General features: G+C 47.7%; 1 protein-coding gene and 1 long non-coding RNA gene across 2 annotated transcripts; one reads left to right on the top strand and one right to left on the bottom strand.

Annotated features, from left to right (window-relative positions):
• Positions 1-1,477: 1,477 nt before the first annotated feature.
• FBXL8 (F-box and leucine rich repeat protein 8) lies at positions 1,478-7,860 on the bottom strand. Its single transcript, XM_075008388.1, has 3 exons — positions 7,760-7,860; positions 4,258-4,488; positions 1,478-2,467 (listed from the first exon to the last, which is right to left on the bottom strand). Exons 2-3 carry the CDS (start codon positions 4,419-4,421, stop codon positions 1,492-1,494), a joined length of 1,140 nt encoding a protein of 379 aa, XP_074864489.1. The 5' UTR covers positions 4,422-4,488; positions 7,760-7,860; the 3' UTR covers positions 1,478-1,491.
• Positions 7,861-8,282: 422 nt separating this feature from the next.
• Positions 8,283-13,307, top strand: LOC142020564 (uncharacterized). Its single transcript, XR_012647443.1, has 2 exons — positions 8,283-9,396; positions 12,318-13,307. It is a non-coding gene; the product is annotated as an uncharacterized LOC142020564 (long non-coding RNA).
• Positions 13,308-13,633: the final 326 nt, after the last annotated feature.

Raw genomic sequence — 13,633 nt, 5'->3', positions numbered from 1 at the left:
AGAGCCACTGTGGGGAACCAGTCCTTTGTGGAGAGGAGCAGGCTGCTCCAAAGTATTGAGAGCCTGCAACAGGACATACCTTACAAACCCAGCTGAGGGGAAAGGTGGGGCATGGAGATACTTAAGGGGGAGGGTGTATGCTGGGGCAACTGCCACCTTCCACCAGGAAAAGGGTTAAACTCAGCCCTGAGAGAGGGCTGAGGCTGAAAGAGATACCAGATGGGGCAACTGGCTGACAGTTACAGCTAATTAGGGCTCAGCTGGGACTATATAAATAAATGGCTCATTGAGAAGATGAAGACTCTTGCTCTAGCAGCGTACATGAGAGACCTAACAGTTCAGGAAGCTACAAAAACTTCTTAACCCAGACCAGGGCTGGAGAAAAGGCCAGCAGAGGTGGAGGAGCTCTGGCCAGGCAAGCTCCCGGGCTGCAGAGCTTGAGACAAGGCCTGAGATTACTAAGGCTGCACTGAGGCAGCCAGGACAGCAGAAGGCAGCAAGTCCAACCACTTGCCAGTAAGAAGTGGCCATTTTACACTGCAGTTCACCCCAGGGTAAGGAGCTAAATGATGACTGGTAGTAGGTCACTGAGGCAATGTAGGAATAGGGTTTTGGGGTTCCCTTGGAAGGGAGGGCCCCCAAAGGATATGGGGCACTGCACAACAGCAGCAGCCTGAGGGAGGACACTGTGGTCTGAGAGGGACACAGGTGTTGACATAGGTGGTGGAGAAGAAGCAGGTAACAACGGGCAAGACACTGGCCAGAGGAGGGCACTTTAAAGGTTGAAGAGCTGATTCCTTAAGTAACCAGCAGGAGGTGCTATAGTGGTGAGTCACACCCTGTTACAGGATCCAACATGGTAGTCCTCCAGGTGCTACTACAATGTAAATGGTAAATAAATTAATCATCATCATCATCCCTGAGGTCCTCTAGAAAATCTCAAAGAGCAAACATGACATTCCTGACATTCATGATTAAAAACAAAACACAAAACCCATGGACACCATGCTTTCTCTATGCGAAATAAAGAAACAAAAAGCATTAGTCTGTTTCTTTGAAAACTCTTTGCACTTCCAAATCTACATGCTCAGTTTCCACAGCAAGAGAAATTGTGCTTTCTACAGCAGTTGGGTTGGGATTGAAGAGAGAAGGTTCCTATGTGTGTCTGAATGTGAGGGCATAAGTAGTATGGAGGCAATAAAAGGAACAAGAACCATGGCCTGAACCATGATTCACCTGCCCCGCTTGGAAAATGTTGCTAATGTGACAGAGTTTGAGATTCCAGAATAGGACACAGTGGGCACACAGATAATCTGAAATGGACAATCCATGGAAGACAATCATCCTAAATTTTGAGGGATTCCTGATGGTGAATTAGTAGTGAGAGATGCGGGTTTTGAGGCACTACCCTAAAATCTCCAAAACTCCATTCATCTGAAATCTGTGTTTCTGCATTTTTTTACAGACTGGCTTCTAGTCAGAACAGATACATCACTGAACAACTATTGGTTTCCAGGGGTGATGTTCTTTGACAATCTTCAGAGTGTATCGTTTCAGACTGGTACAGTGAACAAGGAAGGCATCTATCACCTCTTGACTAACCACACAGAAACAATGAATCTCTGTTAGATTGACACACTTCCTTGCCAGATCTATCAGGGAGGAATTCAGATCTTCAGAGGATGTAGTTTTGAGCACCAGCCTCTTTAAGGTCCTGCTATAACTGCTGGTAATAAACCTAACTTGGTTCACCATATACGTAAAAGTATTCAGTCGTAAAGTATCCACAGGAATACTGGGCTTTAAGATCCGTGGTATCTTCCAGGCAGGAACTGTGTGATCAAACTCCAGGTCTACACAGAGTTGAGGATGCTTCTGGCTCACAGCAGCCCAAAGCTCTTCTGAGATGACTGGAATATATTTGTCCAAGCGCTCACAGAAAATATTTAAGCGTTTGAAAGGCCCCCTCTCTGGCTTGATCAGTTCTGCAAACACATCATTAGACAGGCTGGCATAGTAAACTCCCAAGGTAGACAATTTAGTGCATCCATGCAGAACCTCTCTGATAGTTTCTGGCTTCACATTGCAAACCAGAGTGCGGTTGTTGATGAACAAACTGCATAGGTTTGGGCTGCTAGTGGCTATAAGTCCAACAAGCGCATCATCAAGGGTGAAGGGCATTCTCCGAAAATCAATATGCTGAAGATCTATTTGATTTTCTCTCTGGCATATATTTCGTATGCTCTGAAGGATATCCTGGCCAGAGTAGAAATACGGGTTCTCACCTTTGCACACGATGCATAGCTTCTGCAGCCTGTGGTTCTGCCTGGCTAGCATGTCTAGAATACATGTGACATTTTTCCGGTTTTTTTCTTTGGACTGATCGAACACAATTGTCAAGTGTTTGATCTGGCTCAGGAACGGATGTAAATACTGCAGCATATCTTCCTCATTCTCCAAATCACAACTGGAAAAGCATTACAAACACAGTTAGCTGTTTTGCTGGAGTTGCAGTAAGTGAGCACAATATCTATATTTTATTTGGATCACTGTCCATTATTATTAATCTCCTCTGCTGCCTTAGAAGTTAGTTCTCACTTACTGATTAGGGGAGCAGTGTGATTTTCAGGAAACATGGGTTTTACTTAAAAGCCAACCACTGACTTATGTGATGCTGGACAAAACTTTGTGCCTCTGCTTCTCCTTCAAACCCTGATCTGTCTTCTCTATTTAGTATATAGCACCTTGAGAACAGGGACTCTCTGTGTGTTTGTACGGCACAATGGAGCCCCACTCTCTGGTTGGCTCAGTAGTTGCTACTATAATATAAACAACAGATAACATAATTATTTGGGCTCTGTCACTATGTACAACTGAGGAGATAGGTTTTGGTCTCATGGGGCTTACATTCACACTCCCTTTTCCCTCCGTCTCATGCACTGCAGCTCAGACCACCAGCTTCAGCAGTAACATAATAATAATTCCAGTGATGCTGGCTAAAGCTTTCTTTTTGCACCTGAATGTGGCCTTGTCTGTAGAGCAGTATAAACAAGCAGGGGTGCTGGAACATTTTTTATAGTGGAGGGTCTGAGAGCCATTTAACCAAACTGTAAACTCTACATACACAACAGAAACTTCAGGTGAGCGAGTGCAACAACACCTCCACTGCTCCTAGTCACAACAGCAACATAAAATAACTCATTTGTATGAAATAGGAATGCTAATGCTTAACTGGTGGGGGCTGGAGCAGCCCTGGTCCGCAACAGGCAGGCATAGCCCAGGAGTGTTGCAGGCAGGCGTGTTCCAGCTTGGCCAAAGTAACCATTGTCCACCAGGCCTGGAGTGGCCCCTACAGCCACCTCCCATTTAGTTGGTTAACTGATTAAACTTAATGTTTAACTGGTTAATTAAACAGGATTTTATATCCCTCGTATGAAATTTTAGTTTGTACCAATTTTACAGCCTGTTATAAAACTAGGAAAATACCTAGATGAGTTGATGTACCCCTTGGAAGACCTCTGTCTGCCCCCAGGGGTAGGTGCACCCCTGGCTGAGAACCACTCATCTAGCCTGACCAGTATAACACAGGCCATAGGAATCACAGAGGCTGCCGTGTTAGTCTGCAGCTTCAAGAACAACAAGAAGTCTTGTGGCACCTTATAGACTAACAGATACTTTGGAGCATAAGCTTTCGTGGGCAAAGACCCGCTTCATCAGATGCATGAGTGGGGGGGGGTGGTTTCAGAGGGGTATTTAAAGAGTGGGGTCCCAGTAAGAGGGAGGGCTAGAGCTGACAAGGTCTATTCAGCAAGGTAGAAATGGCTCAGTATCAACAGCACTTATCAAAAGAGGAAAAAACAAGTTGTATCAGACAGGGGGATGTGAGCCTTTGTCAGAGTCTAATGGGGAGCCTATTAGCACCCAGAGCAGAGAAACTGCATTTGTAAGCTGTAATCCACAGGCCATGGGACTTCTCTTGACCTCCTTTAATTAATTCCTGATTGAACTAGAGCAGATCTTTTAGAAAAGCAGCTAATCTTGATTTTGAAATGGCTAATGCTACTGAATCCACCACCACCCTTGGTAAGTTGTTGCAGTGGTTTACAAGTATTCATATCTATATGCTATAATCAGCAAAATTTTTTTTACTGAAGAACAGTGGTATAAGATACATAAGTAGTACAGTAAGATTTATTTGAGGTGATCTATACTTCACTGCACAGATACCTTCAAACAGTAGAAACTACCTCCTCTCACCTGATCTCTGTGAAATGCCACACGGAACTAGTGGAAACAGCTGCAGCCCAATGTTTGCACACTTGAAAGATTGTGTATCTATCTCGAAGAGACAGGTAGTAAAATATTTGGATCAGGATTTCTTCTGGGACATAATTCCAAAATTCTGAAGTTACAGCACGCATCTCTCTGATCCAGTAAGCTGCAGCACTGAGAACCACTTTCCAGACTGCCAGTAATTCCTGAGGCTCCCTGTTCCAGAGAAAGGAAATCCATAAACACAGCTTCAGTTTAATGCAATGATATTGCAGTGGGTCAACATTTTTTCTCAAATTTTGTGAATTTCACCAACATTTTGACATTTGTACAAGGAAACAAAAACATCTAGGTTACAAAGTTTGTGGGGATACAAAACTACTCTAGACACTAAGCTTCAAAGCAGACTGAAAAGTTACAAAGGAATCTCACAAAACTGGGTGTTTGGGGAACAAAATGGCGGATAAAATTCAGTGTTGACAAAAGGAAAGAGATGCATTCTGGAAAACAATCACAACTATACGTAGAATATGTTGGATTCTAAGTTCACTGCTACTGCTCAATAAATAGATCTTGGGAGACATTAGCTACAGTTACACTACAGCTATCTGTCGACAGAAGTCACTGTTGGGAGAGTCTTCCCCTCAAAAATCTCTGTCGACAGATCGCACGTATACACCAAAGCAAATCGGGAGAGCGCTCTGCTCAGTCAACAGAACAGCCAGACTGCCTGGGTTCTCTCTCCACAAAACAGGCACCGGGAAGCATAGCAGACAGGGCTGCCCATTGCTGTGAATGCCCTGTCTGTCAAAAGAGGGCCCCTGGGGGTGTTTACACAGCTGTTCTTTCAACAGAAATCTGTAGACAGCAGGGTTCTGCCTCTTTGAGGCAGAACACTGCCAGCCAAAGTGCTGGGTTTTGTCGACAAAACCCATTTTGCGTATAAATGCTCCACGAGTTATGTCGAAAAAACTCTCTTGTGTAAGCGTAGCCATTGTGAATCGTTTTCTGAAAACTTCTACTCAATTTGCAGTGCCAGTCAAAAATCTAACTGAATGTAAAGAACCATTTGGAAGGCAGACAGGTAAGCTGACAGAACTTACTGTAGTATCACTATATAAATCCAGGGTATGCCCACATCTTGAACACTGCATGCAGTTTTGGTCACCTCATCCCCAAAAAAGATATATTGAAACTGGAAAACAAACAGAGACGGGCACCAGAAATGATTAGGGGGATAAAGCAGCTTCCACGTGAGGAGAGATTTAAAAAGACGGGGTGTTCAGCTTAGAAAAGAGATGACAAAAGGAAGACATGGGAGGTCTATAAAACCACGAACGGTGTGAAGAAAAAAATGTTATGCGCACCTTCGTAGAATAGGGGGTCAACTCAGTTAATAAGCAACAGGTTTAAAACAAAAGGAAACATTTTATTCACATAACACACAGCCAGAGGCTGCTGCAAAGGCCAAAAATAATTAAGTATATTCATGGAAGCTAGGCCATGGTTAGCCAGCATGGGAAAGAATGCAAAGCTATGATTTGGGTGTACCTAAATCTCAGACTTCCATAAATTGCTCTGCACTGTTCATTGCCTATGAAGGATCTGGCCCTAGCCACTTTTGAAAGACATGATAAGAACATAAGAATGGCCATACTGGGTCAGACCAAAGGTCCATCCAGCCCAGTATGCCGTCTGCCGACAGTGGCCAACCCCGGGTGCCCCAGAGAAGGAGAACAGAAGACAATGATCAAGTGATTTATCACCTGCCATCCATCTCCTGCCCTTGTACTGAAGGCTAGGGCACCATACTTTACCCCTGGCTAATAGCCATTTATGGACCTAACCTGCAAAAATACTGACCTAGATGGACCATTGCTCTGACCCAGTACAGGCAGTCTTACGTTCTTAAGCACACACAAAAAGAGAAGTTCAGACAAGCGTTTGCCAGTTTTCTCCCTCACCCACTCTATTTTTAGACCAAACATAGAAGCTAGTTGATTTTTTTTTAAATGAAATCCACATTTAAAAAATTCAAAAGTCTGGAAAAAAGGATAACATTTTAAAGATGTGATTCTTTTCTTCATCACCATTTCTAACCCTACAACTTCAAAAAACAAAAGCCAGTGAAAGGTCACAATAGCTATATTAAGAAAAAAAGACAATTTTTAAACAACTCATGATTTTTGAGGCCAAACACATGACTTTTTTTCCAATGTCTTGAGGGTGACAGTCTTGTCTGATATTTCATCTGCTTCTGCCCTATCTCTCACTCCACTACCGACTGCTCAGCAAGATGTTCCTGCTTCCTGCCTGGGAGAAGCCTTCCCACTTTCCTTGTCTCCTGCCATTTTTCTGCTTTCTTCCCTCTGACAATCCCTGCCACAGCTTGCCCTCAGATCTCCTACTTTCGTTTCAGTTTGATGCCGTTTCATTATCTCAGCACTTGCCTAAATCCCAGGACTAATCATTGTCCCTCCTCCTCTATTACAACTGTTGTGACCTTAACAGGAGTGGTGATGCCGGCTTTCTAAATGCTCCGGTTTCTGGAGTGCTGGGAGAAATCTCACATATTTTTTTTCCTCCCCCTCCCCACCCAAAGACAGATCCAGGGGCACCCCAGGGACACAAACTACACACACACATATCCTAGAGCTGGAAGGGACCTCTGGAGGTCCTCTAGTCCAGTCCCCTGCCCTGTTGGCAAGACAAAGAACCATCCCTGACATCTATTTGCCCCCATCCCTAAGTGGCCTCCTCAGGGATTGAACTCACACCCCTGGGTTTAGCAGGCCAAAGCCAGCCCCACCAAGGGAAGCTACAGCGATCAGGGCACATCTACACAACGAAGGACCAGAGATGGGTCAAGACCCTGGTATTGGGCACAATGGCCGGCTCGCACAGGAGGGGCAGACGCCACAGAGAATGGGCGGATGATACAGTAGATCGGTGCGGAGCTGGTCTGCGGAAACTAAGCCGCCCCGCACTGGGCCGGGAAAGGTGGAAGGACACAGCGAGGGGGACACTGGGCCCCACGGGCACCGCGCCAGCCCCTCGTTGCTGACGACGACGGGGGCGAGTCGCGGCCTGAACGCGGGACGGGCAGTGACGGCGCCTCGCTCTCCGCCATCCACAGCCCCAAGCGCTGCGCGGCGGCAGCGCGGCTGCTTGACGGGGATTTGCCGTTAACCGTCCAGCACTGCTGGGGCTCGCCCCCAACGACAGCCCGGCGCCCGGCCGAGGCGAGACGCGGCGCGCGAGGGCCTCAGCAACCCGCGCAGCGCCAGGGGCCCAGCTGCGCCCGCGGGGCCGCCCAACGCGCGTGGGCGCCAGCCCGGGGCGGGGGGAGGGGGGCGACTTCTCTCAGGCGTTCAGCGGCCCAGCTCGCGAGCGCCCCAGAGACGCGGCGTTGGCGCCCCCCCGGGAGCTGGGGGTGGGTAACGCGGACCCCGCCCCGCGGCTCCCCCAGCCCGCCTAAGCGCGCTACCTTCAGAGGCTGGTGCAGAGGCGGCGCTCGCTAGGGAGGGAGCCCCAGGCCCGGCGCCGCGGAGCAGGGCTCTGGCTGCGCAATGTCCGCAAAGGCTGCCCGTCAGATTGCGCAACCGAAGGTACCCGGAGCAAGCGCCGACGAACTGCGCAGGCGCAGTCATCAGGGCTGTAGCCGCTGCCCTTACTTTTGCCCTTACCGGGCTTCCCAGCTTGCAACCCTGTGTCTACACTTACATCCCCCAAAGCGTCCCCGGGGGGTACTGCAGCGGGGCGGGAGAAACGAACCAAACTGGGGGGGGGGGGTCAGTGACCTGCCAGGTGCGGCCAAGGAGCGGCTGGAGGGGGGAGAACAGGCGGCGGGGGTATAGGAGATGAAGACGGACTCTGGAAGCCGCCCCCCGCCGCCTCCTCAGCCCAGGAAGAGACCAAAGCGGGGGGGGGGGGGGTCGCAGCTCCCCAGGGGTGTGAGCCCCCGCTGGGTGTGCACGGCCCGGAGGGGGGGGACACAAAGGGGAGTTTTTATTGCCCCGCTCAGTTTCACACGGTTTCTGTAGTGCGCAGCTTCCTGTTTGCTCTTAAAGCTACGGGTGCACTAAAACTTTGTCTCTCCCGCCTGCCTCAGCCCCCAGATATCCCCCCGCCGGCGCTGGGAGCTGCCCGCAACAGCGTTATCAGTCCTCAGCTAAGCTCACAAGTCTCTCAGCAGGTCTTATCAGTTGCCATTGTCTGAGCTCTCCCCCTCCCTCTTCCCTGCATTGCACTCCCCCTCCTCGTAACCCGTTCCGTGGGAGTTTTGTTCCTTCACAAATGTCACCCCTGAGGCGCCCAGACCACATGCAAAGTAAACAAAGTAGAGTGAACTGTTTGGCACGGGAAACGTTATCATATTCTGATCTCATAGAGACATTGTTTTGTAAATGAATGCTTACTGATGTTCTCATAAGGTTCAATACTGAATTTAGCATTGTTAGTGAATCCTCCTTAATTTTCAGTATTGTTTTGTTAATGAGATCCTGTTCCTGTTCTATACGACCGAATAACTCTACCTTCCTGTAATTTACTTTTTGTTAATAATCTATTGGTACTTGACCTCCTGCTCAATAGGGAATTACCAGAGCGGAATGGCATAAGACCAGTAAGAATTCAGTTTGAGCTGGGGGAGTGGATAAGGGAATTATGAGAGACTCTCCCCTGGTTTGTTGGGAGGGGGTGAACAAAGGAGGAGAGAGGTATAAGTATTGCTCACTGCTTGTTGCAAGGTGTGGAGGCTTTGAGGAGAGATCCCCCTGCACCTTACTTGGCATGCCAAATAAAGATTCTTCTTCCACTCTCGGTGTGTTATTGGGCCAGCGTTGCATACCGGGCACGAACTGCCACTGTGCCACCTTAAGAAGGAGGCAACAGTTTTGGCGTCCCTGGGTGGGCACTCTAAATTAAAGCCTTGCCCGGCTCGCCTCTTGGCGGGGGTAGCGGGAGACGGCGTCAGACTTCCAGCGCGCACCGGTAATTTTACCGGGGAACTCGGCGTCCGGGTTCCGCAGCCCCTGCTGGGGACGACACAACGGTGCAACGCAGCAACGTGGAAGAGAGAGAGGAAACAGAGGGTGGAGCGGCGAGAGCCGGACCTCTGGACAGGTAAGACCCAGTCCCTTTTTGTGAAAGGGACTTCCGGGACGCCGGACGGCCAATATAGGGTTGGGGCGATAGGTTGTGATAAGGATGTGACTAGGTCAAAGTAGCCCCAAGGATAATACTCCCTTGGGCTGTGTCTTAAAACATTGGAAAATTATAGGGGGGGACCCCATGACTAAATCTAGACTAAGGAGACTGTGCACAGTAGAGCGGCCACAGTATAACCTAGAAGGGCAGGAGCGGTGGCCACCAGAGGGATCCCTAAATTATAACACCATATTGCAGCTGCTTTTGTTCTTACAACGTACCGGTAAATGGGAAGAACATATGTATGGCCAGTGTTTTGAATATCTTAAAAATAGACAAGACCTGCAGGAAATGTGTGGATTATCATGTGCAGTACAACCAGCTGTAAATAAGCCTAATGTAAACTGTCACCAGGACCCCCCTTCGGCTTCTGCACCCACACCCCCTCCATACAGGGAAAAGGTTTCCCATAATTTGGGAATAGCCCCCTCAGTTAAACTGTATCTATTAGTGACTGAAACAGTGGTTGACAGACTGGGAGCTGCGGATCAACAGGCTACTACTATGCAGGTGTATTCCCGTGTGCCCTTTAATCCGATCGATTTGGCAACTTTTAAACCCCAAGCCGGGGAGTTTTCCACAGATCCTAGCCGCTTTATTTCAATTTTCAAAGGGTGTTTAGCCAGTCACAAGCCTGATTGGAATGACTGTCAGGTCCTAATGAGAACCTTGTTGTCTGAAGTGGAGCGTAACCAGGTTGTAACAAAAGCCAGGGAGAAAGCAAGAAAAAGGCATGAACTTGGCAGGAGCAAAAAAAAGCAATTTGTCAAATCCCTAAGCCCAGCAATAGGAAACAACTGCGTGCCTTTTTGGGAACAGCAGGATTTTGCAGATTATGGATACCTGATTTTGGGGTACTGGTTAAGCCTCTGTACGAGTGTGTTAAAGAAAGTAACAGAGACTTGTTCTGTTTTAAAAAAAAAAAAAAGAGGCTCAACATGCATTTAAAGCTTTAAAATTGCGTGTAATGGAAGCTCCAGCCCTAGGTCTATCAGATATTACTAAACCATTTCACTCGATTTATGTGCATGAAAGGAAGGGAGTGGCCCTGGGAATATTAACTCAAAAGGTGGGAAGTTGGAAGCAACCTGTGGCTTACTTCCCTAAACAAATAGATACTGTTGCTAGAGGCTGGCCAGCGTGCCTGTGGGCGGTGGTGGCTGCAGCCATCGTCTTAGAGGAGGCAGGAAAACTCACTTTGGGAGGGGAAGTTGAGGTCAACACCCCACACGCTGTCCAAGACCTGCTGGAGGCAAAAGGAGGGCTTTGGCTCACGCAAGCCCGACTCACAAAGTACCAAGCGTCGTTGCTAGAGAGTGCAGAAGTTATGTTGGTAACCAGTCCAACTTTGAACCCAGCCACCCTGTTACCTGAAAAGGGGACAGAGGAAATTGAGCATGACTGTTTAGAAACTATTGACACTCAATATTCGAGCCGCCCTGACCTTAAGGACCAACCACTTTTAAGTGCGGACTTAGAGTGGTTCACAGATGGCAGTTCCCAGGTGATAAACGGAAAAGGAGAGCTGGATATGCGATAGTCAGCCTGCACGAAACTATTGAGGCCCGTCCTTTACCAGTGGGTACATCAGCTCAGCTAGCAGAACTTATAGCCCTCACTCGAGCCCTGGAAATGGCTAAGGATCTGCGAGTTACAATTTGGACAGACTCTAAGTATGTATTTGGGGTAGCACACGCCCATGCTGGAATTTGGAGAGAAAGGGGAAAGCTCACAGCACAAGGGGAGCCTGTCAAATATGGAGAACAAATCCAGGCTTTCCTCCAGGCTATACAGGAACCAAAGGAGGTAGCTATTGTCCATTGTCGAGCTCACCAAAGGGGGGATGGAGATGTAACTAGAGGTAATGCCCGGGCAGACCGAGAGGCCAAACGGGTAGCGAATACGGAAGATATTGCTCTTTTGCCTCTGATTCCCACTCTCCCAAATCCCCACGAGAAGCCAGAATACTCTGCCCAAGAACAGCAGTTAGCTGAGCAGTTACAGCTGAACCTGCGAGAAGGATGGTATGTAAGTGAAAAAGGACAAGTGTTGCTTCCCGGACCCTTGATAAGGCCGACGGTTATGAGTTTTCATCAAGGGACACATGCAGGTCAGGAGGCCCTGATCCAATTATTAGAGAAGTACTTTATAGGAGATGGAATAAGAAATGAAGCCAGACGGGTGGTTAGAGACTGTATGGTATGTCAGAAAAATAATCCCCGAGCAGGAAGACCCGTGGTACCCTCCCCACTACCATCAGCCCCGGGACCGGGACTCGTGTGGCAAATTGACTTTACTGAACTACCTCGCGCCTGTGGGTTTCGGTACCTACTGGTACTTGTGAATCGTTTTACAGGATGGATAGAGGCATTTCCATGTAAAAATTGTACGGCCAACACGGTTATCACTAAAATTTTAAAGGAGATAGTACCCCGGTTCGGAGTTCCAGAATGGATTGAATCAGACCGAGGAACCCATTTTGCGGCCTGATGTGTGGAGAAAGTAGCAGATGGACTCAATATTCTGTGGAAATACCACACTCCATATAGACCACAGGCCAGCGGAGTGGTGGAAAGAGGGAATCAGACTTTGAAAAGACATTTGTCAAAATTGTGCCAGGAAGCTCAGCTTAAGTGGCCAGAGGCCCTCCCCTTAGCCCTCTTAAGGACCCGAATATTACCCAAAGGGAGGTTAGGATTAAGCCCATTCGAAATCTTGTTTGGGCGACCATGGCCAATGAATGGGGTGCTTGGTACAGGTATAGAATGGGGGATAGGGGAGGGGTTTTTAAAGAAATATTTGCTGTCGCTGTCGTCTGTTATGTCTTCAATCCACAGGTTTGTTTGTGACAATCAGCCCATTCCGTTGGACCAAGCCCTTCACGATATTCAGCCAGGAGACAGCGTGTTGCTTCGGACGTGGAAAGAGGAGCCCCTTCAAGAGAAGTGGAAAGGATCCCACCTCGTTTTATTGACCACAAAAACTGCTGCTAAACTAGAAGGAGTCAAACCGTGGGTCCATTTCACTCGATTAAAGAAGGTCGAACTGGCTGAGGAAAAGGAGTGGACTGTGAGCCGTGTCACCCCAGAAGCTGAAGAGGATTTAGGACTGAAATTGTTGTTTAAGCGAAAGTAATTCTGTATGCTGTAGCAAAATGCGTTATTTGCTAATATGTAACTGTTTGTTAGGATTCAAGTAGGTTTGCCATTATTTAAAGGGTGTGTTGGCCTTTTCCACCAATCAGTAGGAATGCATGTATTAAGAGATAACACAATGGGAATGCTACCCATAAATCAGGTTTTAAGTAAGGAATATGAGAAGACTCAATATGGGACATCTTGAGTGTTCTCAAAGGGGGGAAATGTTGGCACGGGAAACGTTATTATATTCTGATCTCATAGAGACATTGTTTTGTAAATGAATGCTTATTGATGTTCTCATAAGGTTCAATACTGAATTTAGCATTGTTAGTGAATCCCCCTTAATTTTCAGTATTGTTTTGTTAATGAGATCCTGTTCCTGTTCTATACGACCGAATAACTCTACCTTCCTGTAATTTACTTTTTGTTAATAATCTATTGGTCCTTGACCTCCTGCTCAATAGGGAATTACCAGAGCGGAATGGCATAAGACCAGTAAGAATTCAGTTTGAGCTGGGGGAGTGGATAAGGGAATTATGAGAGACTCTCCCCTGGTTTGTTGGGAGGGGGTGAACAAAGGAGGAGAGAGGTATAAGTATTGCTCACTGCTTGTTGCAAGGTGTGCAGGCTTTGAGGAGAGATCCCCCTGCACCTTACTTGGCATGCCAAATAAAGATTCTTCTTCCACTCTTGGTGTGTTATTGGGCCAGCGTTGCATACCGGGCACGAACTGCCACTGTGCCACCTTAAGAAGGAGGCAACAGAACTCTCTGCTCTGCGGCCTTAGCCGAGCGACAGCAGGCTCTGAGCTCACGCGGTAGAGCACAGGGCTTTAGTGCATGAGGTTTTAGGTTTAATTTTTTTCTTCCCCGGTGTTACCAGATTTGCCTCGTTACTCTGGGGGACGCTTATTTATGTGGGGGTACAGAGTGAAGAGGTGAATAATTCTATCAGTGTGCTGCTTGTAACACTCGTTCCTAAGGAGCTTTACCTTTCCTTTCTGCTAATTCCCT

This window comes from Carettochelys insculpta, chromosome 14 (assembly GCF_033958435.1).
Source record: "Carettochelys insculpta isolate YL-2023 chromosome 14, ASM3395843v1, whole genome shotgun sequence".
NCBI lineage: Eukaryota > Metazoa > Chordata > Testudines > Carettochelyidae > Carettochelys > Carettochelys insculpta.
The sequence above is the reverse complement of the archived record's forward strand: the minus strand, read 5'-3'. Positions and strand labels throughout refer to the sequence as shown.